Below are 24,874 nucleotides of genomic sequence, written 5' to 3'. Positions count from 1 at the left end.
CTTCGTTATGGGAAAAAGCTGATCTGTGACTGTTCATTATGAAAACATTTAAAACAGTGGCTAGCTGAACAGCCAACTGGAGTAAAAGGCTTTCCTTAATTTATTTTGGAGTACCTTGGATGTCTTTTAAAAATGAGAGTAAAAATGGTCAAACAAACAAAGAAGGGGGATCAGATGTACTGCATTTAATATTTGCTTAACTGCCCACAATTGACTCAGTAATTTTCACATCGTTGTTACTTTATGGATAAGTACTTGGATGGTATCTTGTTGTTTTGCGTTACTGTCATGCATTTCAGCACTATGTAGTTATGTGCCACAGTTAAAATCACATGGATTAAGCGTGTCACACATACAGTATACAGTGTAAGAATCAGAAACAAAAACATGATGTAGTAAAAAAATGTTATTGTAAGATCTCAAGGGAGTGACAGACCCAAAAATAATTATTTCACAAGACACTACAACCTAAAAAAAACAAAAAAAAAAAAACAAGCTGCTGTAAACTATTGGCTGAACTGTCGCCCAGGATAATAAACCAAGTCTCATTTCAGGTTTGTAAAGTGTTGACACTGACATTCTTATTTGTACACTGATAGGAGTCGAGCTTGCTGCAACTGTCTGCAAGATCCGTGTGTGTGTCTGTATGGAGGCTTGCATGCACTACAACTCTTTCCCTGCCTGTGTTGGTGTGTCTGTGTGTGTCTTAAATGTGTGTGTTACTGTTGAGGGAGCGGACAAGCGCTTCGTTGGAGATCTTCTGTCCTTTGTGTTACTGAGGTAGAGTGAGAGACAAAGAGGGTAACTGAGGTCTAAATGAGGTCTTTGTGTCAAGGCATACTGTTAATGTCAAATACAGATCAGAAATCCACAACAAACATAGCACAATAATCATAACCGAGTAGACTGACAACATGTTCCTGAATTGTTTTGTACCTGAGGTTTCAATATTGTGTAAAAGCAATGTAACAGTAAAATCCTGAGTGCAGTAAGATGACACGTCAACACTGTTGTTGACTACACACTAAGAGTAGAGGAAGGCGAAAAATACATTTTTAAAAAAGCTGTAAAGGAATATCATCAAGCTTCTCAGCTATCTAAATATCCTTGTTTACACTGACACTGTAATTGTATGCAAATAACATCGTAACATTGTTGTCCCTATAATGAATATGGCATTTTGGAATCAAACTTTTCACATCTATGTTCATGATAATGACTTCAGCACACACTGTAAATATTGTAACATTGCTAAAAAATGTCACCGACTTGCTCCCATTTGATATGTGGGATCACAACAGTTGATTTAGAAATGTTGTTCAATGGATGTTGGTTCAGTTTGGTTCCTTTTTACCTCAGTTCCCTTCGTTTTAACCCATGATCCCAACCCTTCTCCACACAAACACCACACTGACATAAACGCACGCACACACACACGCACGCAACCACACACACATGCACACGCACGCCCAGAAGTTGAGTAAAGCAGACATTCTTAAGAGCCCTGTCCATATGCCAAATTATTCAATGTTCAAACAACAAAGCTTTGTCAATCATTCAACAAACTACTGAGGTGAACCAACAAACCCAAATTACAGTATCCCATGATTTTTGTACAGAGAAGAAACCACTGTGATGATGTTTGTTTTGTTTTTTGTTTGTTTGTTTGTTTGTTTTGATTTTTTTTTCGTGCTCCTGAATCCCCAAAATAGATTGGGGTCAGACTGTACCCCTCTTTGTTTGAGGCCAAGCCTTGAGGTAGGTAGAGAGGCACCCTATCTACTCCCCTTGCTCCTGCGCTGGAACCTGAGATGACGAGGCCTCAGAGTGTGACGGACCCTCCTCAGCCTCTTCTGAAGGGCCCTGGAACAGGAGGGACAAAACACGCTATCGCTTTGTCTGTGCATGTCTTTCTCTGCGTCTACAGCCTGCGGATCGTTATGTACAGTGCAACGAATCACGCAATACAAGAATGAGTGTGAAAATTTCAATGAGTGATTGTGTGCATGTGGGGAAACAGGTCCAGCTGTCAGACCTAGAAATGTGAGGAAGACGACAGTTATGTCAGGAAACCAACAAGACAGGGGAAGAGAACAGTTAGATCAGGTTTCCCCTCTCTACATTGACTCATTCTTCCCCTTCGCGTGTGTGCATCTGAGAAAGTGAGTCTGCCTAACGGTTTCAGTTCTTGAAGCATCTTAACCTCTTTGAAACGCTGCTCGGCAGAGAGGACGCGATAAGACAGGCGGGGGGCATCAAGAGAACTGGCCCCTTTTGGTGAAAACAGTTGTGCAATCTGTTCGTTCATACAACGAACAAGTTGGCGTGTAAAAACAAACTTTCTCACAAGCTCTGGGCTGGCATTCACCCCGGTGAGAAACGGCACCCAAAACTGGAGTAGCTTCAAGAGGGGTATTTGGAGGTGTATTTGGGGAATTCAGCACTGCCGTTTCTGCGTTTCCAAGTAATCATATCATAATGAAGTCAGTTTACGTAAAACACAAGCAGAGTACAGTGCTGAAAAGTGTACACAACTTCCTGCTCTGGAATCGGAAGGCAATGCGCCAATTAAGCATCAGAAATACCTCAGCATTGTGATCTTAGCCTTTTCTCACAAAATTAAATGCTCAATTAAATGACCAATTTTCTGATGTGGCTTAATGCAAAGCCAGCATTATTAAACTGGTTGTCATGCCGCTAAAAAAGCTTTCACAGAGGACGTGGACATTAGAAAACGTACAGCCACATCTGTAAGGGTCAGTCAATAATGTGCGAATGATGATCGTGGTAGAGTAGGCCAAGGATATGCCTTAGTTTTAGTAAGAATACTTATTTATAATTCATATCTGTTTGAATATGTCTTGGTCTTGTCAAAAAAATACAAATAGTTTTATTAGGAATACAATAATGTAACATATGCATGGCAGTACTGTCATACAAATTTTTTTTTTCTCACCTGCTGCTCTTCAGTTACCTCTTGAACTACTTTCTGCGGCTGTGGAGAGACAAGCAATTGGATTAATGAAACACAAAGGAAAGGCTGCCCTCTAAGACTGCAATTATACAGTTCTGATATACACAAAGACCTGGGAGGCTTCAGACCAACTTTTACAATGAACTGCATGATGTCTTTATGGTGACAGGAATTGCTCCATACCCATTTCCTTGGTCGCCCACGTGGTCGTCTCTCCCCAACTGGCTCTGCTTTCTGAGGAGTAAGAAATGAGTGGTTGAAGGATTATCTGTGATTTTAAGAAGTAAATTAGACTGATCATTAGCCAAGATTCAGGGCATCCATATCACTGTTTTAGTTGTCAAGAAGTTGCCAGTGAGGTATGAAACCAGTCCTTTCAGAGGCCATGCAGCTATTGTTCTTTGCGCAGAAAGAATATGTAAAAGATGTATTTGGGATGATTGTCATTTGATTTGATTTTACTAGCAGTGGTTAACATTGTCAAATCATACAAAACAACAGCACAGGGAGCTCAGTGGGAGGCAGAGTGAAAACAACTTCTTGTCTACAAGAAGAATCTCTCTGTAAAAGTCAACATGTGTCCGCATTAACTTGGAAATCTGCATCAACAAGAAATGAGGTAATCTCTCAACAAACATAATATCAATTTCAACAACCAGATACCACATTTTTTGCATGCTGTTTCTAGATCCTATTGATCTGAGAAGGAGCTCTGAAAATTAAAAATTCATATTTCCTAAATAGAAAAGTGGCACCTTAAACAGTGGTTTAAGGTCATCGGCATTTTTATTTGCAGGATCAAATATAAAATACTACAATTTTGCTCATTTTAACAAGCTCGGATACAAAAAACATTTGAATGTATGTAATGTTGGAGAAAGCAGTGTTTCTTTTTCCTAGATGTAAGAAAAATCTTGAGAAGTCATCTACTGTTTTCAACCTGTCTCCACAATATAAAATACATAAACTAGACATTTCCCCCCCAAAAACTGTATGGAAAGACCAATTTATTTACTATATATACATCTGCTGCACGCCATATAATGCTCAGCCAGTTCCTGCCAGGCTTCCTATTTAAATGAATCACTGCCAGCGGGGACAGTATGACAACTCCTCTCAAAACAACAGACCTCTTAAAATCTGTCAAACCTGAACTTAAGTGAGGATTTGGCAAAACTACAATGGGCATCTTTATTCCAGTGTGTACTAATACAATCCTCTACAACTACATAAACAGCCATGTTCCTGATGGTAGTGTTAATGTGTGAATATTTGTTTGCATAATTGTAAATTTCCTCTGAAAGCTGTTGTGAAAATATATGAACTTGAACTTCACTTTAGCTTTTGGCAGAGTATAATGACTTTATGGGGCTTTTATTTATCATACTTTTATGTTGATGTTTTTATGTCTTTTATATGTTACATGTCTTTTTTTGTTTTTATTGCTTGCTATTGCTTTTATTGCTTCTGCTTCTTTACTGTAAAGCACTTTGGTAGGCCACTGGCTGTTTTAAATGTGCTATACAAATAAAGCTGACATTGACATTGACATTGAACAAAACATATTAGTACTAGTATAATGCAGTAACAATGTTTTGCTACAATTCTGAGATTAGAGTGATTGATCAGATTCCTACAGTTGTATTTGCTGCTCCATTTGAGTGTACCATTGAACCTTCAACTCCATGTCACAGAACAAGAGCCTCACTGGGAGTGTGTTGCTCCAAAATTAATTAAATGGATATAGAAGAGCAAACAGAATGTATATATATATATATATATATATATATATGTGTGTATTTGAAGGATGCACAACAATTGGTCAGTGGATCATTATAAACTGTGATGCATTGGCAGTTCTAGGAAAGAAAGTAGTTGCGCCATTTTGGAAGGAAGGGGCGCTAGAAGGACTGTCTGATGATTCATTGATAAATGTGTTGCACTGCACCCTTCAAAAAAAAAAAGTGGTACACTAACAGTGAAGATCTCATTCTGGTGTTCTGGTGACAGGGAAGGAGTTGCAAGGTCAAACTCTATTGGTATGGAGCAGGAAAATATGACTGTGTGTGTAAGAACCCTAACTATGACTTTGAAATCTACAATGTGACCAGAGTTTTAGATACTCTAGATGATCAGGATGTTGCACCTTCAGTGCAGCTCGGGGACCCTTGTTCTTGCTCCCTTTGGGTCGTCCTCTGGGCCGCTTTGGAGTTGGAGGTCCAACAGGTTCCTAGAGAGAACAGATTTGGCCATTGAAACAGCTTGCTTGAATCTGTTACTCTCTGCAGTCAGGAAACAACTGAGTTGGAATTCATTATAAAATACTGAGCAATATAAAGTCAACAATGGCACTTGTTCCAATTAAAGCAAGCCCTGATCTGTAAAAATTGTAAGTCCTACCTGCTGCTGTTTCCTTGGCCGGCCCCTTCCCCTGCGCTGAGGCTCGGGAGGTGACTGGGCAGTGCCTGGCTGGGGAGACGGCTCTTTGGTCCCACTGTTACTCATACCTGTGTCTTTCCACCAGCTTCAAACAGTGTGGGCATCGAAGCCTGAGGGAGAGGCCTCAAGGGCTAGAGCAGGAGAAGACCTGAGTGTCAGAGGCTGGGGACACAGGCAAAGACAGGGGAACACAACTTACCAATTTTGAATAAGTAAATTCGGATTGGCATATTGGATTATAAATACCATACTTGGATGTGTACTAATTATATGTTTATAAATGTTAAAATAATCTTTGAGGAATGAAATGTTTTGACTGGACATTCCACTACATATTTCCACACACATTCAATCCATTTTTCTTTCTGCATAAAATACATTTTCTTGCTTCTGCTCGATCCATTTTCTTTCTCACCAAAACCATTTTCAACATATGCTCAATGTGGCACTGAAGGGATGATTCAAAAAAATCACATAGGATCCTGTTTGCAGTGAGAGCGTGAGAACTGCTTATATATAAGCCTTGGCACCAGTCATTGCAGGTTCATCCGAACACAGACAGGGGTTTGGCAAATGCAGGGAAACATGAGATGGTCTGCAGTGACTAAAAGTAGCACAGATATTCACAACTCAATATACCATCCAAAATCTGGATCTGGGGTGCCCATCTTTCTATCCAGACCCTGGGAACCATTTCTCAGCGGGTGTTTAAGCAGGCTATTACCGGCTATAGGTGTGCTGATGCTGCTTTTTTTTAATTGCTGTGGAAATTGTGAAATTACAGTAGAGAAAAGTAAGCACACTGAAGCTGTTAGAGTAGAAACCAGGCTACAAGCAGAGCTGAAATGAAAAATCACTGCAATATTCCTTGAAACTTACAGATTGTGATGCTCAACTTATCATAATCAATGATATTTATATCCCTTATGATGTCACTATAATATCCCCATAAGGACAGAGGCAACTAGTTTTGTTGTGAAATTTACAATTACCCTCATATGATGTATTACATTGTTATTACAAGTTTTACCCAAAAATAAAAAGAAAGGAAGGGGGAAAAAAGAAAGAAAGCTCTAAATTGGGTGTTGTGATACTAGTCCCGAGGTGATCATTTAACACACACCGTCGAGATCCCCAAAAAAAGGAATGTGCCAAACACTAATTGCCAGCACAGCCTATCAAAACGCCCGTATCGAAGCAGGAAGTATGTATGCGCTCCGGTTGAAACGATATAAAGCCAAAAAACAGACCTGACGCACGGCGCTGTTGTTCCTAAACTCGTTTCGGCGTTAAGAAACACGACCTACACTTTAGCAGCAGGATATCCACCGTCTGAACGAGTGTGTTTGGCGATTAAGTATAGCACGGGCTGTGCTTTTTTTTTTTTTTTTTTTTTTTTTTTTTTTTTGCATATGGGGCGTCATTTACAACCATAAAGAACATACTTTAACAACTGTAAAGAGGTGTGTGTGGCGCTCTGACCTACACTATGAAGGCAGCTCCTCACGTTTGGACTGTAATTGAGTACAGTAGATAGCTCACACTTCGGTTGAGTAACCGGCACATGTAGACGCCAAAACAAGAGTCGAGGCCATCAATGTTAAAGTGTAAAGTCGGGGCTCACCACCCAGCGAAAGCAACAACTTCCATCACTTGCGCAATTTCAAATGACTTCTGCAGTGATAACAGGTCCAGCAAAACTGGATGTAGCCACCGCCGGCAAGAGCGACAAAACTTTGTAGAAGAACAAGGCAAAAGGCAAGTAATACAGGTGCAAAAAACATCTTAAATCAATTGCTCCAGACACAGCCCGTGTTGTTCAGTGGCTTGTCTGCTTGCAGCAAAAGGGAGCAGTGTCAAATATCAGAGGCTGCACAATGACAGCAACAAAAACATTTAAACTTACCTTGCGTCGGCAAGATGTGTCCTTGTTTGCTGTTACCTGGAAGTTCAGACAGTCAGCCTACTCTGTGGTCCTGTACAACAACTCTGAAAATCTTAGTAAAGCCTATCGCCCCGTCTTATTGGCTGGAATGAAAGGGTAATATCTGTCTCTCCTCCTTGAATCGGAAATGTACGTGATCCCCAGACGTCCAGTCACCCCAGTTGAAGTATAAAGGGGGTTATAGCTGAGCAGTATGCATTGCATACTTTCTCTATTAAAGCATGTTTCAAGAAAGAGCAGGGTAGGAGGGTTGAAACAGTGGACCCCGCCCCTAAAAGCTCAGTGGACCACCCACCAGAGAGAGATGGGCATCATACAGGGTATAGGCTAGACCACTGGTTCCCAATGTAGGGTCTGGGGACCTCCAGGGATCTGGGACAGGGTCCACACCAACATGAGGAATAGGTTCAAGCTGTCCCAGCAGAAGCCAGGAGGAGACCAGACTAGTTTGACTGTTTGAATCAGAGGTTTCACTCGTCTTGCTGCTGTTATCTCCTCATCTAAAATGCAGACATTTTGAAATTTCTCCAAGTCATAACTAAGAAAAAAAAAAAAAAAAAAAAAACAACCTCACATCAGGTTGCTGGTGCACTGCACAGACTGTACTTTAGAAATGAATAGTCATGAGCAAAAAGGCATGATTGAGCTGGTGCACACGCAAGATGCCCAAACTGTTTTTCACAATGTTAAAACCATGGTAAATATTTCCTTTCAAAGTTTAAATGTGGTGAAAGTTCATGCTGTCTTGGCTGCCTACGGTGATACCACTTGTTTTTGTTTATTGAAAGCTATACATCTAAAACAAACAGACTAAAGCAGAACTTAGATTTCTTTCCCTGTTGTTTGTCACTCTCAAAGGGTAATTTTTCAAGTCGCAAGAAGTGAACTGAATATAGATGGAAGTGTTTAACAATGTAAACACACATTCCAGGAACAGCTAATGCTGGCCTGCTCATGGAGTCATGTCAGGTGAGAGTGCTGGCAAAGGACCAAACTATTACACTTTAAGTTAAAAGTATCAAGTACAGGGTTAGAGTCGCATGGATTATAGCGTCAAACTGAGGCTCCACTGAGGCTCAAATCTGCTTCATAAGTCAGCGCACTGAATATCCTGAGAAACCAGGTTACTGAAGTTTAAAAAATCCTGAGGTTCAAAATAGTTCTTTCAAAGATTCAGAGTTTTGCCCTCATTTAGCCTGCATGTGACTTACAAGGCATAACCATTACCGTGACAAATAAAGAAATACAAAACTAAAACCATAGCAAATAACGTGAAATTACAAAGAACTGATGAATGTATTTTCACTCCTTTATTCAATACTTCAAGTCAAAGTTTCCCAGAAATTTGTGACAGCAGTTAGTGAGAACTGACAGTCATATGTGTGTATGATTAGTCATATAGATTAGTCACTATAAATATTACTAAATGAAAGAAACAGAATGACGCTTAAATCATAACTGACAGTCTGACATTGCCAAAAGTTGGTATTAGAATGATTGGCCAGAGAATATAATGTGGGATATATGCTGCACTGTGGCCCTATTGCCTTTTCTTTTTTTTTTTTTTTGCACAGAAGAAGTACAATTTTAGGATTTTACAGGCAAAAGAAAAGTGTCTGAAAGGGTTGGTTTGCGAATTATGGAGCGAGACAGAAAGGGGGATAGAAGAGGGGGAGAGGGATAGAATGAGGAAGAAATTGTGTGTGTGTGTGTGTGTGAGAGAGAGAGACAGAGAGAGAGGGAGGGAGAGAGAGACAGAGAGAGAGAGGGAGGGAGAGAGAAAGAGAGAGACAGAAGGGACAGAGAGAGTTCAGTGGTCCTCTGCAGGCTGGTGTGTCTGAGATTCTGCTGGACTCTGATCTTGAGGTTTATTTAAGCTGAATTCCGTGGGCTCATCAGGACCGGGTTACAAAAATCCTCCTATAGAACTAGAAAGAATGTGCAGCGCATACAGTTCTGCATAAGGCACAAAGGCATGTCTTTAGAGGTGGGGGCAGGCATCAAAAGACAGGCAGAGGAGGGATTTCTTTAGAGGCTGGGGGCAAAGAAGGTATTTTGGAGCTCCATTCAATGCCAGGGAGAGGGGAGGTGTGCAGTTTTGTGGTAAACTGTGAGAGGATATTTCCAGGGGATGCTGGGAACTTAAAAAGTTTGGCATAAGCCCCCCACCTCCCACCATCCTCCCCATATGAGTGCCATTGGAAGTTAATTAGCTCGAGTCATTGTGCTTCCCTGGAACTGGGGAAACTAGCCACAGTTTGGCTTTATTTTAACCTGTTTTATCATGCTGATAAATAGCATTAATTAATACTAAACAGCGTGCACTACTGCCACATGCATCTTTTAATATTTTTCTTTGTTTTGCACTGCTGTATTGCACATGAATATTCTTGAGAACATAAGTGTTTTTGTTTTGTTTGTTTTTTTAACTTCTGTCTGGGCGTTGTCAGATGTATGCCTGCACGTCTAATTACTGGCTGCTTGGAACTGGCAATTCAGGAATTTAATTTACTCCTGTCACGCAGCTATTGTTAATTATTCTCGTTGAGGGTATCAACAAAATGTAAATGTAAACACAAATTTATTAAGCCAAAAAATAATGACTCGTCCTACTGTCCACGTACCTTTCACCAGGGATTGCATACAAAACAATATTGTCTACTTGTGATATTTTATACATGAATCTCTCTGCGTTATGATAATGTTACAGATAATAAAACATGCTGAGTAATTTTGTTGTGTGAGAGAAATAGTTATTATGAGAGGACAATGTATGAGGAGAAAAAAACACGTGTTTTTTGAAAGGGCATTTTATAAGAGCTGGTTATGAGATTGTGAAAGCAGATTTGCTGGATGCGTCAGTCCCTGTTGGATTCCCGTATATCTGTCACTAAGTCATTTCCATGACCTTCTTGATCCAATCCACATACACAGAGACTCGGATGAAGATGTTGGGCTGGCCTGGGTGTCCGCAGCGCCTCATGGGGATGATCACGCCCTCAAGCACCCAGCAGTCACTGTTCTGACAAGCAAGAGGTCCGCCGTAGTCTCTCTGCAGGCCACACAGGAACAGACTCTGGAGTCATAACTCATTGTCTCTTTTAAGATTGACTCTGCCTGCTGAGGTTGGACTAGTCACATCTTGCCCTGTCCTCTCTCATTAGTCATTACTTCCAGGATTTGATTCATTAATTCTCAGTATTGTTGTTCTTTGTTTTCCTGCCCTTTTCCCCATATACCCTGCAGTTACTGGCAATCAATTACGTCTGTAAACAAGGAAAATCTGCTGCTAGTCTATGAGAGAATTGGAAACAAAAGCTTTACTCTAAACAGATAATAAAGCTGTTCAAGGTTTTATCTGGTACTGTACACCTTGCATGGACACCTACCTCACAGGCACCCACACCACCCTGGAAAGAGCTGGTGCACATCTCGTTCTCTCGCACGCGACCCCGAAAGTATTTGTTGCATTCCTTGTTACTAAGAACTGGTATCTGGGCCACATTGAGGACAGTCTCGTCTCCGGTGCCTTAAAAAAAAGAAGAGGGAATGAGTGAGCAGCTCATCTGTTTAGGTGGGTCACGGAAAGATGGAGAAAAGAAGAAAAGGTGGACAGATGCTGAATAATTCTGGAAATAGCAACACCATCTGTTGCTTAACAGTCTGAACACCCTCCTCATTTAGATGCAACATTAAGGAAACTGATACTTCAAGGGCAGAAACAAGATGCTTGTACTAAATTAGCCATCTATGATTAGTATAATAATAATAATTATTATTACATAGCCATATACCTATTGCAATAGGTGCAGCATGACAGCAAATACAGTGTAAAATACTGAATCCCTATGCATTATACTTGCCTTTAGTCTCACCCCATCCAGCAATCTCACAGGGTGTCCCCTCTGCTACAATGTAGCGTTCAGGAGGAAGGCAGATCGGAGAAACCCGCTCATTAAATTGGGCAGGGCTAAGGAACACAAAGGGAAACCAATAGGATAGTTAACTTGAGTATGTGCGTGTGCTTGTGTGGCTGTATATGTGCTGGAGGGTGCGAGCTAGCTTGACAGTACACACTATGCCAGTTGAAGCATGACCAGCTGAGATTCAGAGGGTCCGCAGACGATCTTGGTGAGAGGGATGGTTTGCACATCAGGCTCTCCTTCCTGGGGATCACGGAACAATGTTCCCATCCTGGCTGAGTATCCTGGGAGGTCCACGTAGCTATACACACACGAGAGAAATATGCTTGTATGTGCACCCGGAAGAATAGGCAAAGTAGGATATTTTGTAGAAATTTTTTTTTAAAAAAGTGTGCTACACTGGGTCAAACATTGGTGCTCTTCAGGATGGGCAGCAAGCATGGCAAAGGGTGTAAAAAGGATGATTTCAGGCACTCAAATGCAATGTGAAGTCCTTACTGCAGCATGGCTAACCAACACATTCTGACCGACAAAAAAACTTGAAGGGTAACTCTTCTTCCTGACGAAGGCCTACGGCTGAAATATGTTGGCTCTTTTTGTTACAATTTTATAGGCCTATCTCTTCTCCAAAGAGCGTTGTTTGTTTTTTTTGACAAAACCCACACAAGTGTTTACCTACATAGTGTTTGCACATTTTGGCTGCAGCTGAGTCTTCATCAGGGTTCAGCTCCAGACTCAGCTAAAGCTGAAAAGCATTGCTGCAATAAAGCCTTTTGAAACTGCATCAGGTGGTAAATCCCCTTTCGCATTCGATGACATTTTGTGTTTCACGTCTTATCAAAAGCATCTGTATCAAGTCTCGGTTGTGCCATCTTCAAAATCAATCAAGCTTACCAGGAGGAGAAACACTGCTTGGTGCTGATCACCCATTTGGGGTTAATCAGGGATCCTCCACAGAAATGGTTCCCCTTCCTGCGCACAAGGATTTTGAGATTATGCAGAGCAGCAGGTCCCTTGATTGTCCATGAACAGGTCAAATGCCAACACAGCCACCCCTTCCCCCATCCCGACTGACCTGTCTCTGAGGCTCACTGTCCACGGCGAGTTCCCAGGAACCCCATTTACAATGCGCAGCATCATTGGGGGAGGACGATCATCTCTCTTCCCGCACTCATTAAACTGCGGCTGCTCTGCGTTCACAAACAGATATGACGGATGTAGAAAGATGAACTAAGTTATGGGGAAAATAAAAGTAAGATTTTATAAGATGAATAGTTACGTTGGAATTATTGTTGCATTTGGGTTCAATAACTAACCTGCTGATTCAATCATGGACACTTTCTCTCCAGCTGTTCAAAACCAACAACAAAAAGAAAATGTTAAATTGCCTGTTGAGAAAAAGAAGCTTTGGATGAACTGCCTCCAGATCTATATGAAACTAACTTGAGGAGTTTAGACAGTTTTATGAGGAAAGCACAAGGAGAAAGCAGGGTCATTTACCACATTGTTTGATGGCGCAGTAGTCAAACTCAGTTTTGGGGTCAGTGGTGTAGCACCAAGGTCCATGCTGGTCTTCATCTGGGTTACGACAGTAGTTTTCTGTCAGATTGGCCTCAGGGTGTGTCTTTGGGTTTATCCTGGAAAATCACACAGTATGCTTTGAAACTGTAAAACAAGTCACAAGCCTTTTTAAACAAGTCTTAGCAATACTATCAATATCCCCTAAACATTTTAGACAGATAAAGGCATTCTCTTCTGGCTTTGTAACTCATAAATCTCTTAAATTATATTGATTGTCATACTTTGTTTGGTGAGGTGTGTTAACGTTCCATTTCTGGCAGGTGATACCCTTACGAGTTTTGCGAACCATGCCCCTGTAGTTTTTTCCATTTTCATGGTAGCAATCTGAAAAAAAAGGGCAATATTTTAACAGTGACTTTGATGAATTTAAGTATACTGTGAATGTTGACAGTAGCAGGCGTGTGACTCTGAGGCTCTTAGGGACATTAGTCCATAGCCTCATCTTCATCCACTAAGGCAGACAGTATCTTCTTGACTAAATCCAAAGCAGACTCAAACAGCAGGGGGCAGTGTACCCTCAGCTTCAATGTCATCTGCACAGCGTTTGATCTGTAAGCAGAAGGCAGTCCTCATTGTGGGCTCAGATGTGAAGCACCAGGGAGCCTCCGATCCATCTGGGTTACGACAGTAGTTCTCCTCCAAACCCCTGTAATGCAGTGCAGCTCACAGTCAGCTGTGGACTAGAACAATGTCTATTCACTCATCCTTAATGCACTAAAAGGCCCTTTTCACAGCCCCAGCAGCCTTGTCCTTTCAGTGTAGCTATTTCACACAAATACAGTATAACTACATCTGAAGAGGGTGTTTCTTTCAAGTTGAAAATTTAAGATTTATAAACAGTTTTGGGTTGATAACTGTCTGCATCACAACCGAGTTTAATAGTCGGTTCACGTCCACATTGCCACTCAAAGTCTGAGAAAACAAAGTGTGCACCCTGTTTGCAGGGTGGTGTTGTTGAACATCTATCATCTACTGTCAATCTTCAGCTGTCAGTGGTGAAATAACAGTGTGAGGAACGTCACTGTAATCACATCTTGACATTAATGTTCATGCTTCAAGGAAATACTGACTTTCAAACTAATGGGTGTAAAGAATGCGCAAAATAATGCAAAAATTCTGCCCAAATATTTTCTGGATTTTGTGGCTTTTTTGACTGGGCTGGCAAGACAACTGATCCGTATAAACTGGAAATGTCCCCGGCCACCCACTCATACCCCTTTGATGAGCGATGTCCTGCACTTTATGCAACTTGAACAGATGAAACACACCCTATGAGGCTCAGAACTGCAGTTCCTCAAAATTTGGCAACCTCTGGCATACTATATTGATAGTATACAATTAACCCCCCCCTGTACCCCTAACAATGAATTGGCTCTTTCCTCATCCTGTTGTCCCCTAAAGCCCCCCTGTTTTGCTGTTTTTTAAGTATAGAGCCATTGTTACTGTTTATTGATAATACTTCCCCTATGTGTTCTTCCTAGTCTTTTATTGTCTTAACCTGAAGAACCCACAAATTAATCATAAACAGAAGGAAGAAGAAGACAGAGGACTAAATAAATAAATAAATGATCAAAAAGGAGCAAAAAATACTGCCCCTTTTGTTGAAACACAATGAGCTTCTTTTAAGTATGCACGTACTTGCATTCATATGTATTTGGATAGAAGGGATGCTCATGAGGTTCCTGGGCATCCCACCGCTGACAGGGGATCCCCGATGTCGTCTCATTCACTTTCCCCCGGTAATCCTCCCCGCGGCCACGAAAACAGTTAGTGGTGTAGCTGGAACGGTGCCGTTTCTTTGGAACCACAGCTGGAGAGGAAGGAGGAAATGAAGACGATAGAGTGGTGCAGACACACACTGATCAGAAGTATGTTGGCCCCATGTGTAAATTATTTTATGAATATGATGTGATATACTTGAAATGTAGACTATAGCCATTAAAAAACACTGTAGTAAACTTAAAGAAAAAGCAAGCAAGAAAAAATGGAACATATGTGAGAGGGTTTTTTTTATTATTGTTATTATTGTCTCTGTTTATCTGCAGAGTGAAAATGAGAGTTAATTTTGGGCACAGATTTTGTTTTGCTGTTTTTTGCTGATCACCTACCACTATGCCTCAAGATGGCGCTATCCTGTAAACTGGCTTGTTCAGCCCCCTGTGAGCACCTTTTGCTCTTGGAAAAAGGGCCAGTTTTTGCCAATGCCATTGCTGTTTACACAACTCATGTTGAAATCTGGGAGAAAACACTAGAGTGTTGTTTGGGATTATTTTGAGCTACATGGCTTGAACTCAGATGGCTGCTGAGTCTGCCAGTGCATTCTGTTTGTTCAACTTGAATCCAAGTGCTTCCAACTTGAAGCAATATGAGGATGCAGTGAAAAAAATATCATTTTTAATAAAATTTATAAAAAGTATTTGTCATTGCTTATGTATATTACACAATCCATGCTCCAAACATATATAAAATACGTGATGTTAACTTTTACAAACAAATGACCAACTGCAAATAACCAACTGACCCACTGACTAACTAAATAAATGACTGAATAAAACTCCCAATCCTACATTGAAAACTAAGAGATAGTAAGGATTTATATAGGGTGTGTAAAACACATACTTTCTAACGGCTTAATGGTAAGCACATACAGTATAAGAATAACATGCATATTTATAAACTATAAACAACAAATTATATATGAATGCTTCATTGGGGTGGGGGATTAAAATAGAGTGTTAACAAAATCCCAAACTAAAATTACCCTGAAACCCAGTGACTCTAGAGTGCCTTCACTGACAACCAGCAGCACAATTTAATCACCTTTACAGTGAAATCAAAGCGAGTCACAGGGGCAATCATGAAATATCTGACATTTCAGGGAGTATCTTTCACAAATACCAAAACCTGATTGTTTATCTAATTACACTGATTTAATGAGACTCCCTTCTCCTGCCATGCCTCCTCTTACTATTAGCTTTGGCTAAACTGTCTCTGTGGCAAACAAAAACATACATCCCTGTTTCACCTTGTCCTTAGATTTCTCTCCGAGCACTGGGGGCAGGGGTAAATAACAAAAAGTCCAAAACATGGGCAGTATTATTATGAGCAGTAATAAAAACGGAACAATCCAGAATATGTGGTCGGGTTATAGGAGGGATGTCTTACTGCACTTGCTGATCTCACAGCTCTCTCTCTCCACCTCGGGGTCTGTAGTGTAACACCAGGGGACTGGCGAGGCATCTGGATTACGGCAGTAGTTATCATCCAAACTCTTATCGGGATACCTGAAAACAACATGTTGGAGTCATATCTTTTTAATGTTCACAGCAGCACAAGGAGGGACATAAACAATTAAGCTGCTATGGGAAAACCTGCAGAGCCTCTCCTGACACCTGACATGTGATGAGCTCCTACGTGATTAGTAGGTACCATCACCCTCTCCACATATGGTGATAGAGGCAGCTGATACACACATCACAAACACACATAATCTTTATCCCTCTCTGGCGGTTTTCCCCCAGCCTGTCCCTCTCATGCTTTCCTGCACATACAGTGTAAACAACAAACATATGCACACATACCACACACATGTCAGGCATTTCACATTTTCCCATCAGTGTGAAAAATCAGGTGTGTGTGTGACAGTCTAGAGAGATGTATAAGTACTTTTCGGGCTGGTAGATGTGTTGGTGAGGGTACTGCTGGTCCCATCTCTGACACTCCCTGCCACTCACAGTGTGGTCAACTTGGCCTCTGTAGTCCTCTCCGTTACATGTGATACACACCTCTGGGAACAAACCCAAAACACATAACACACTTTTACAGAGCAGTGTTATGAGATACAATATGGCATCACATGTATTTATATCCACTTCCTATACAGCGTGGGACTCAGCGGGATGTACCATCTTTGCAGTGGGGGATATTGCAGCTTTCGTAGCGTCGTTCTGGGTCAGTGGTGTAGCACCACGGCCCGATACGATCCCCGTCTGGATTCCTGCAGAAGTTCAACTCCAGGCCATTAGTAGCTGTGGGAGTCCACCTAATAACAAGTTGAAAACAAGAGACAGACAAAAAAAAATGGGATTACTAAACACTTTTGATGTGAAGAACTTAAGCTTCTATAAAAGGATTCAGGAGAAGAGCTGCCTCACCTGTGATCATGAGGGAACTTGGACCACCACTGCTGGCAAGTGTGCCCACTTTTTGTCATAAAGACTTTGCCTCGGTAGTCTTCTCCTTTACCCACGATGCACTGCCTTACGTAGACTATCATGAAAAAAAAACAACAACAACAACAACAACCAATTCCAGTGGATATTTCATAGCAATCTGCGCATTAGGCCTTGGTATCATTCAGTGGTTATCGACACCAGTACCAGCAACAATACCTTGACTTCGAAACTGGGTCATGAACGATACTGTTTTGGATACCGATTTTATAAATCTCATTATAAAATCAACATAGTGTTTGTCCTGTGTGCCTCTACAATGTGTAATGTGAGACAGCCAATCACCGACATTATTAGATTCTGGTACAGGTGCGCTGCGTGCTTATTGCCTCAGTGATGCTGATGAGATTTACTCCTTGGGTATTGAAATTTGGTACCAAATTTCAGCATCATGACATTTTTTGATACCCAATAGTAGGGGTGCAACAGTTCACTAAACCCATGGTCTGGTTTTTGGGTTAAAATTTTTGTTTGTTTTGTACATCAGGGAACAAAAACCCATTACCATTTCCAATGTTCTCTGTACTTTGTCTTATTTGCAAAAATAACTTTTTTCATTTCACAATATGAAATCAACAAATGTTATTTCAAAGGCAAAAGTCTACTTAGTCTACTTAAAAGGAAGCTAAAACTATTTTCAGTATATTCATTTATTCATCAGCTCAGTGTGTGGTAGCATGGCTCTCATACAGTCGATGTGTTTGTCACACTGCACTTTGTAGGGTGTATTGTGTATTGAATGTTTTTTTTTTTATTGTTTTTTATTTTTCTTTTATTTTTTTATTGAAGCAATTTGGTCAGTACCGTAAAGTATCAAAGTTCAGTACCCAGCCCTGCTGCACATAAATCATTTCAGGGCACATCACACCATCAGAGTGTAATCTTACCTTTCTTCTCATAAAGGTCACAGTTAACATTCCTCTTCACCTCTGCGTTGTCCCCATCACCCACCCAGGGCAAATGTTTGCAGGTGATGGAGGGGCGTGTCTCATAGTTGAAGGCCCTGCAGGTGTTGAGGGATATTTTCATGTCAAAGTCATATACACTGTAAATTCTCGAGTATGAGGCTCTATCTTGGGGAGGTATAGGGGTGGCTACCTGCACTCCAGAGACTGCGAGCAGCGTGTGGCACAGTCCTCCAGGTTCAGGCCGGGTAAGATGACCACTCGAGCCGAGTTCCAAGGTGTAGGAACGAGCTCCCTCCCCTCAGAGCGCTGGAAGTCATTCAGTGGGCTGCGGTACCCTGTGAAGAAGCACAGTGAACACAGTCCAAATTTTGGGGAATTTGGAATGACAAATTAAAAAAAAAAAAAAAAAAATCATAAACACAAAGACACAAAGCCTGGCTCTGTATCTATTTCAGTCCTATTCAGAGGAAGAGTCCAGGTTGTATATAATGGTACCCACAAGCTACATTTGGGCATGGGCCTGCACACATATAACCTTTGGACCAAGACACTGCTGGTTTGTCAGGCTAGTCACAGGAAGACCCTTAAAAAGGCATTCAACAGCAGTGGTTATAGAAACATGCTCCTACTATACACGTCTCCAGTAAAACAGCGCAACAATTCAAAATGAAGTTAAAGCCTCAAAATAATAATAATGATAATAAAAAAGGAACTCACTGAAAGAGTGCATATTGCACATTAGGCAACAGGAATGCTTCAACTATAATTATGTTAAAATTACATTGTGAAGTGAAGAAGTGAAGATTGTTAGTGATCTACACAGGTTTACACTTTAAACCTCCTGCCAAAGGTATATTAAAAACACAACTTCAGTGTCTCTTAGCACTTAAGCAGAGAAGATAAAGACAAAGTGAATTAAAATTAAAAACATGAATCATAAACATTTCTTACCGACAACCAGGCCGTTGCAAACTATCAGGAGAATCCAGGACAGCACCAGTTTCATAGTGGACGATAAGGATGAGGTTGTTTATAACACTAGATGGAAATTAACAAAAACTGGTGAGTTACTGTTCCTTTGAATTCTTCCTCTTTCACTGTTTCTTCAGAAGAATTAGTCAGATCTGCGCTCGGACGTCACAAGTCGACTTTCTGTCCTGGGAAATACAAAAAATACATGTGCTGCCGGCCTGGAGATCCACTCAGAAAGTCAGTGTTAAAACATAAAATAGCCACCCACACGAGAACACTGAGCGCTTAATCAAACAGAGGCTCTTATCCCCCAAAACACAACCAATCAATAAGTGCATTAATCATTAATAAAAAGTGTCACATCTTGGAATATACCTACGTGATTTATTTATTTTGGGTCTTTTGTTTTGTGACAGGGGTTTATCTTAGAATTACTTTAAAGAAACACAGAGAAAGCGTCTTGTCATTTCATTAACTTTTATTCCTGAATGAAAAGGCATTTCTCCAGCTAAACGCTAGACGTCAGTAGAATAAGTGCCTCCTGCTTCTCCTGTTTTCCGGGAAATAAAGTGAAAGTAGCCTACAGCTGGATAGGCTGGCGAAGTGTACAGCAGGGAGTCGAGAGGTATCTTACGTTGCAGCTGAAATACTGAATATTTCTGAGTGCATTTCAGGTAAGGACTTTTTATTCCTTATCTTTGACGGTGTAGTCTCAGTGTTACAGAGTATAATGGAATAATCTGGACTTTGATCAGACTATTCGGCATCACGAATTGTCCACAAACTTCGCTCAGTTGACTCCCACATTGCTTCATCAGGTGATCAACGCCATCGCACTTCGCTGTTTTACTCAAATTTCTCATAACTGGCCAATAAAACTATATCCTAAGTTTAAACGCACAAGTTGCATTAAATTGTGTTGGTGAAATAAGTCAAATAGGCGGATTTGTTGATGCAAGCAGCTGCCAGCTGTCTTCTTCCACTTGGAAGTGTTAGTTTTTTATGTGCTTTACCACAGAACAGCAGGTAATGTCTACCATATAACTCCCATCCACACCAGCGCATTATTATTATAGTATAAATATGATCAGTATCAGTGCCCTTAGTACGACTGCTACTACTAGTAGTACTGCTACTCCTACTAGTTAGTTGTATTGCTACTACTCTTTATACTTTTGTCTACATTGCCCTTCATAAAGTTTGCCTCTGCATTAGCCTCTTATTATTCTTTTGGAATTGTTTGCTCCAGCGTTTTGTGATTTATGAAGAGTGTCACTGTAATGGGAAATTATTCTCTCTATTTTCTGTGCAGGATGTCGTCTGTTAAAGTGACTGAAGGGCATGTTAATGTGGAGTCTAGCAAGACGCAGCTGTTTTACAGGCAAAGTGAGCCTGCCACAGGGGAAGCTCGGATGTCAGTTTTGCTCCTTCATGGCATCCGTTTCTCATCAGAGAACTGGCTCAAGATTGGCACCCTGGAGGAGCTGGCCAAAGCAGGGTGCCGTGCCGTAGCCATTGACCTGCCAGGTTAGTTTGTTGGGAGTTGGCTGCATGCAAAAAACCTTCCTTTGTGCTTTGTGTCTCCCCCTCTCCTCCTGTTCAGTCCTTCACAGCTACAGTTTGCCCTCCTCTGCCCTCTGTCCACAGGCCTCGGCCAGTCCAAGTCAGCAGAGGCCCCGGTAGCAGTGGGACAGCTCGCTCCGGGAGGGTTTCTCAAGGAGGTGTGTGACGGTCTGGGCCTGAGTCAAGTGGTGGTGATCAGCCCATCACTGAGTGGCATGTACTCCCTTCCCTTCCTCTTCCAGCACCAGGAGCTCGTACAGGCCTACATCCCCATAGCTCCCATCTGCACCGAGAAGTTCACTGCAGAGCAGTACCAAAGCATAAAGGTACAGTCTTTGTGCACTTCAGCACTTCAGCACACATCTCACCATCTCTACTGTATATTCTCTTTTCATTTTAAAATGATACTTGCACTGATATTGGCACTGGTTAATGTTAAACCCATTTAAACCCAGATTTTCTGTGGATTTGTACATGCATAGATGAAAAAAAGTTTTATCTTGTGGCTTTTTCCCTACTTACAGATGCAGTTAGCTCTCATATTCCTCCAAACTATTGCAACACAAAATTTTTGAGATAACAAAATAGTAACATAATCCTTGAAGCTGTGTGCCTTCACAAAATTTCTTCTACAGGCCTCATTTAATAGAAACAGTTGTTTTGGGAATGAAATGTAGTTCCTATATCCAATATTATTATCCAGTGCATACATTGTCAGGCATAATGATAATATTTCTTATCAGTGATGAGACCTGTCGCAAAATTCTGAAAATACTAAAACCAGAATGGCACTTTGGACAGTGGGCTTAGAGTTTACATGACCAGAGTTACCTTTTAACAAGTGTATTTGTATTTTGTGTTTACTTATTTATTTGACAGGGAGAGTGCACATTAATGAACACTGCTGTAAAAATGCCTATTAGCCTGTTCATCTGTAGTCCCTCGCCAGATGTTATTAAAGGCTCTCTCTAAAAAAAAAAAAAAAAGTAAAGATAAAGACACAATAATTGAAATATGACACAAGCAAAAACTAAAAGTAAAAATGTTAAAATTGAATGATGTGAAATGATGTGACAGCACTGACAAGACAACATTAAGCAGCATTAAGCAAATATAGATGAAGCATGTAGTAAAGAAACATATAGCTGATGAAGCACACGATGTTAAGCCGCGTTACACAAACACTAGTTGAAGCATTGAGGCAGTCGCCTACAGAAGCGCAGCACGCAACAGGACATTAAGCAGCGTCAAGCAAACATTTGCTGAGTCAAGCAGGCAGTACAGCAGCAACAGAGAACATGGAGCAGGCAACACATCCAGTACATGTGAGACAACACATGAATCACACTGACAGAGCTACACACGAAACACAAAGCGCAGAAGACAGCAGACACCAGTCCAGCAGCTGCAGAGACAGCGGCCAGGTTCACAGACTGACATCAGCAGTGTGGCAGCAGCAGAGAGGAAGAGTCTTTTAGTGCTGACCGAGCTGACAATCAGTGAGCCACGGCTTTAAAGGCAGGGTTTGTAAGGGCGCTGGAAATCCTTGAAAACTTCTCATGTGGGTGGCTAGTTTATGTTTTAACACTGACTTTCTGCGTGGATCTCCAGGCCGGCAGCACATGTATTTTTTGTATTTCCCAGGACAGAAAGTCGACTTGTGACGTCCGAGTGCAGATCTGACTAATTCTTCTGAAGAAACAGTGAAAGAGGAAGAATTCAAAGAAACAGTAACTCACCTTTGTTAATTTCCATCTAGTGTTCTAAACAACCTCATCCTTATCGTCCACTTTCATGTATTTTCAAGATTTGAATAGTGCTTGAAAGTTTTCGGGCATTTTTGCTCTCTTAGACAGTGACAGTGGAGAGAGACAGGATGACCGGCAGCATAGGCTCTGGGCTGGATTCAAACCCAGACCGCTGACACAGTTTTTGTTGTTTTCGTCACACAGCAGCATCTGATTTAATGAGATGAAGAAGTGAAATGATCATTGAGTAGCTGTAAACAGCCGCAAGGTGCTGGAAAAGCTTGAAAAGTGCTTGAATTTGATTAAAGAAAAGGTGTAGGAACGCTGCTCAATGAGAACCATATGACTGGTTCATGTTCAGTTCTCTGATATGTGCTGGAGCTCCACTCTCACGAGGCTCTGACTGAAGAGGCAGAATGACTGAATAATGCAGTCCCTGGTTTTGTGTGTGTGTGTTTGTGTGTGTGTGTGTGCCGCTCTCTCCTCCAGACCTCAGCTCTCATTGTTTATGGCGACCAGGACACTCAGCTTGGCGAGGTGTCGCTCCGCAATCTGAGCCACCTGGCCAATCACAGCGTGGTGGTGATGAAAGGAGCAGGGCACCCTTGCTACCTGGACGACCCGGACACTTGGCACAAGGCTCTCATAGCCTTCCTCGAAACTCTGTGAAGCTTCTCACTGTAGTCATGCGAGTAATATAAACTCTGCAGGACATGTGAAAAGTTACTTTAAAGGGATATTTCAGCACTTTAGGCAAAATAACCTTTTTCTGACTTACCCAGACTGAGACAAGCTGACTGTCATTTAAAAAAAAATTAAAACTAAAAAATACAAGACGTGTATTTCGTATACACATGGTACACTGTAAATAACACAGCTTTGCAGTTGCTGTAAGGTTTATTTTTTCACCTTGGCAGAGGTGGGCTAATGACCCCCAAGCTAACATGAAATGCCACCCATTGGAGCTGAACCAGTGGACGTACAGAGGTGAAAATGGTATCGCACATCTTGTCTCGGTCGGAAAAAGGGGATTTTGCCCAAAACCATGGAGAAGTCCTTTAAAGTACTTTATATTCTGGCAACTGTCTTCTTTCTTACACATTTCAATACCACTGACACACAGAGATGATTTGACTGCTTGATTGCTTGATGCTTGAGCAATTTAGGTAATTTGCACCAACCACATTCTTATGCAGGGCCTTTTTTGACATTATTCATGATGAAACTGATTATCTTTGAAAGTCATCTTTTCTAATATTGAGTGCAGATGAAGATTCAACTTTTCACAATGTGAAATATAATAAGGGATTGTTTTGTGCTGTGATTGCTGTTAAGGATCTTGTTAGAGCTAATGTGACACAATAAGCTATATTATGATTTATAGAATTTATATAGATGAATAATTATAGGTAATTACTCTTGACCACGCAAACAAAGTAAATGAAAAAACAAACACCACTCGTGGAAATGAAGTGAAAAATATGAACATTATTTAATAACTGATTCTCTGTAATAAACAATTTGAAAATATTTTACAAGGAGTCACAGACACAATATTTTACAAATTTTGCCCTCTTCTTTTTTTTTAGCTTCATCTGTACAAAAGAATGGAGCGACATGGACCAATGCCCAGAAAGAAGGAGCTAAATCTTCCGCGCACACAAACATTCACACTCACACACACGCACAAGAAATCAACAAAAATAAATTTAAAACATTTTGACTTCAGGTCTCAAACTTATCAGCAGTGCTGTATTCCTTTTTTTTTAAACTTCACTTAAAATTCGACTGATTTTACTCTTTTTTTTTTTCAATGTTGCTGTTTTTTTTTCACACATTTGTCAAACATGGTCACATAGCACCAGACTACAGACTACAGAATCACATACACACGTTGTCTTTCCCACAGAGACGCACCTACACAGATGCAGCGAGGGTCGGGAGGGAGGGGCAGGGCAGGGACTCCAAGGAGACCCTCCCTTTTTGGGGGTTTGCTCTTTAACAGACCCCTCCCTCGAATCCCCAGGCTGGTCCATTTTTCTTTTCTCTTTATTTATGTATTTATTAATTTTTTTTTTTTTGGCAAAAGTAAATTTCTCAAACCACAGAAAACAGACCTGTGTCCCTCAGAACACTTGTGGTGTTCCCCGTCGCGATTCACACACACACAGAAGTCACTCGGATTCTCTCTGAGCTTCTGTTTGACACAGTCCCGTGCTGCTCTGTGGAGACCCACTCCCTGAGCTGACCTCTGACATCCCACAAGTTCACAACGGGGGGAAATTCAAACGCCCGGGAAGTGGAACTCCTCGGCTTGCTGCCCCCCCCCAGAGCTCGACATCTCCCGGCTGGACGTGAATCACCAGCGCCTTTGACCGATTACGTGTGCACTGTGCATCATGTATTTATGTGTGAGACTGAACGTGTGCAGGATAACAGAGGAAGATACAGAGGGTGCATTTCCACAGGCAGGTGTAGCATTCATTTACAGACGGTGAAAATAGGGATCCACAGATAGACTTAATGGCACAGGACAGAGACAAACAAATGCCAGAATAGAATGCAACAAAACTGCATCAGGCAGCAAAT

The 24,874-nt window shown here is 41.2% G+C and overlaps 3 protein-coding genes across 6 annotated transcripts; 1 reads left to right on the top strand and 2 right to left on the bottom strand.

The window, feature by feature from the left end:
- Positions 1-508: 508 nt before the first annotated feature.
- On the bottom strand, positions 509-7,495 carry LOC115359953 (high mobility group protein HMGI-C). 2 transcript variants are annotated; one of them, XM_030052660.1, is made up of 6 exons: positions 7,320-7,495; positions 5,375-5,575; positions 5,121-5,204; positions 3,158-3,208; positions 2,957-2,995; positions 509-1,863 (listed from the first exon to the last, which is right to left on the bottom strand). In XM_030052660.1, the coding sequence occupies exons 2-6, from the start codon at positions 5,477-5,479 to the stop codon at positions 1,780-1,782; spliced, it is 363 nt and encodes a 120-aa protein (XP_029908520.1). In that variant the 5' UTR covers positions 5,480-5,575; positions 7,320-7,495; the 3' UTR covers positions 509-1,779. The 2 variants fall into 2 exon arrangements, with proteins under 2 accessions (XP_029908520.1, XP_029908521.1); XM_030052661.1 differs by having other exon boundaries at positions 5,375-5,544.
- A 2,539-nt stretch (positions 7,496-10,034) lies between these two features.
- On the bottom strand, positions 10,035-19,008 carry mst1 (macrophage stimulating 1). The gene is made up of 18 exons (XM_030051596.1): positions 18,954-19,008; positions 18,193-18,337; positions 17,982-18,097; positions 17,017-17,131; positions 16,768-16,904; positions 16,529-16,649; positions 16,028-16,146; positions 14,501-14,672; positions 13,378-13,508; positions 13,084-13,186; positions 12,782-12,918; positions 12,598-12,630; positions 12,357-12,471; positions 12,176-12,253; positions 11,436-11,582; positions 11,222-11,328; positions 10,748-10,887; positions 10,035-10,410 (listed from the first exon to the last, which is right to left on the bottom strand). The coding sequence occupies exons 1-18, from the start codon at positions 19,006-19,008 to the stop codon at positions 10,249-10,251; spliced, it is 2,133 nt and encodes a 710-aa protein (XP_029907456.1). The 3' UTR covers positions 10,035-10,248.
- A 549-nt stretch (positions 19,009-19,557) lies between these two features.
- Positions 19,558-24,648, top strand: abhd14b (abhydrolase domain containing 14B). 3 transcript variants are annotated; one of them, XM_030051225.1, is made up of 5 exons: positions 19,558-19,648; positions 20,287-20,501; positions 20,622-20,863; positions 22,775-22,977; positions 23,875-23,984. In XM_030051225.1, exons 2-4 carry the CDS (start codon positions 20,288-20,290, stop codon positions 22,952-22,954), a joined length of 636 nt encoding a protein of 211 aa, XP_029907085.1. In that variant the 5' UTR covers positions 19,558-19,648; position 20,287; the 3' UTR covers positions 22,955-22,977; positions 23,875-23,984. The 3 variants fall into 3 exon arrangements, with proteins under 3 accessions (XP_029907085.1, XP_029907082.1, XP_029907084.1); XM_030051222.1 differs by lacking the exon at positions 22,775-22,977 and having other exon boundaries at positions 23,875-24,648; XM_030051224.1 differs by lacking the exon at positions 23,875-23,984 and having other exon boundaries at positions 22,775-23,287.
- The last annotated feature ends 226 nt before the right edge of the window (positions 24,649-24,874 follow it).

The sequence above is a fragment of the Myripristis murdjan genome, chromosome 5 (genome assembly GCF_902150065.1).
Source record: "Myripristis murdjan chromosome 5, fMyrMur1.1, whole genome shotgun sequence".
In the NCBI taxonomy this organism is placed as follows: Eukaryota; Metazoa; Chordata; class Actinopteri; order Holocentriformes; family Holocentridae; genus Myripristis; species Myripristis murdjan.
Note: the sequence above shows the minus strand (reverse complement) of the source record. Positions and strands in the feature narration are given on the sequence as shown.

What these genes read in the sequence shown, in the direction of transcription:
- LOC115359953 (XM_030052660.1), bottom strand. Translation starts at nt 5,479, where the DNA reads ATGAGTAACAGTGGGACCAAAGAGCCGTCTCCCCAGCCAGGCACTGCC. An exon ending in GGCCAAGGAAACAGCAGCAG is followed by an intron (nt 5,205 to 5,374) that starts GTAGGACTTACA and finishes TGTTCTCTCTAG; the next exon opens with GAACCTGTTGGACCTCCAAC. An exon ending in GTGGGCGACCAAGGAAATGG is followed by an intron (nt 2,996 to 3,157) that starts GTATGGAGCAAT and finishes GTCTCTCCACAG; the next exon opens with CCGCAGAAAGTAGTTCAAGA.
- mst1 (XM_030051596.1), bottom strand. Translation starts at nt 19,008, where the DNA reads ATGAAACTGGTGCTGTCCTGGATTCTCCTGATAGTTTGCAACGGCCTG. An exon ending in CTGCGCCATCAAACAATGTG is followed by an intron (nt 12,631 to 12,781) that starts GTAAATGACCCT and finishes GGTTTTGAACAG; the next exon opens with CTGGAGAGAAAGTGTCCATG. An exon ending in GTCATGCTTCAACTGGCATA is followed by an intron (nt 11,329 to 11,435) that starts GTGTGTACTGTC and finishes TGTGTTCCTTAG; the next exon opens with CCCTGCCCAATTTAATGAGC.
- abhd14b (XM_030051222.1), top strand. Translation starts at nt 20,288, where the DNA reads ATGTCGTCTGTTAAAGTGACTGAAGGGCATGTTAATGTGGAGTCTAGC. An exon ending in CGTAGCCATTGACCTGCCAG is followed by an intron (nt 20,502 to 20,621) that starts GTTAGTTTGTTG and finishes CTCTGTCCACAG; the next exon opens with GCCTCGGCCAGTCCAAGTCA. An exon ending in AGCAGTACCAAAGCATAAAG is followed by an intron (nt 20,864 to 23,874) that starts GTACAGTCTTTG and finishes CTTTTTTTTTAG; the next exon opens with CTTCATCTGTACAAAAGAAT.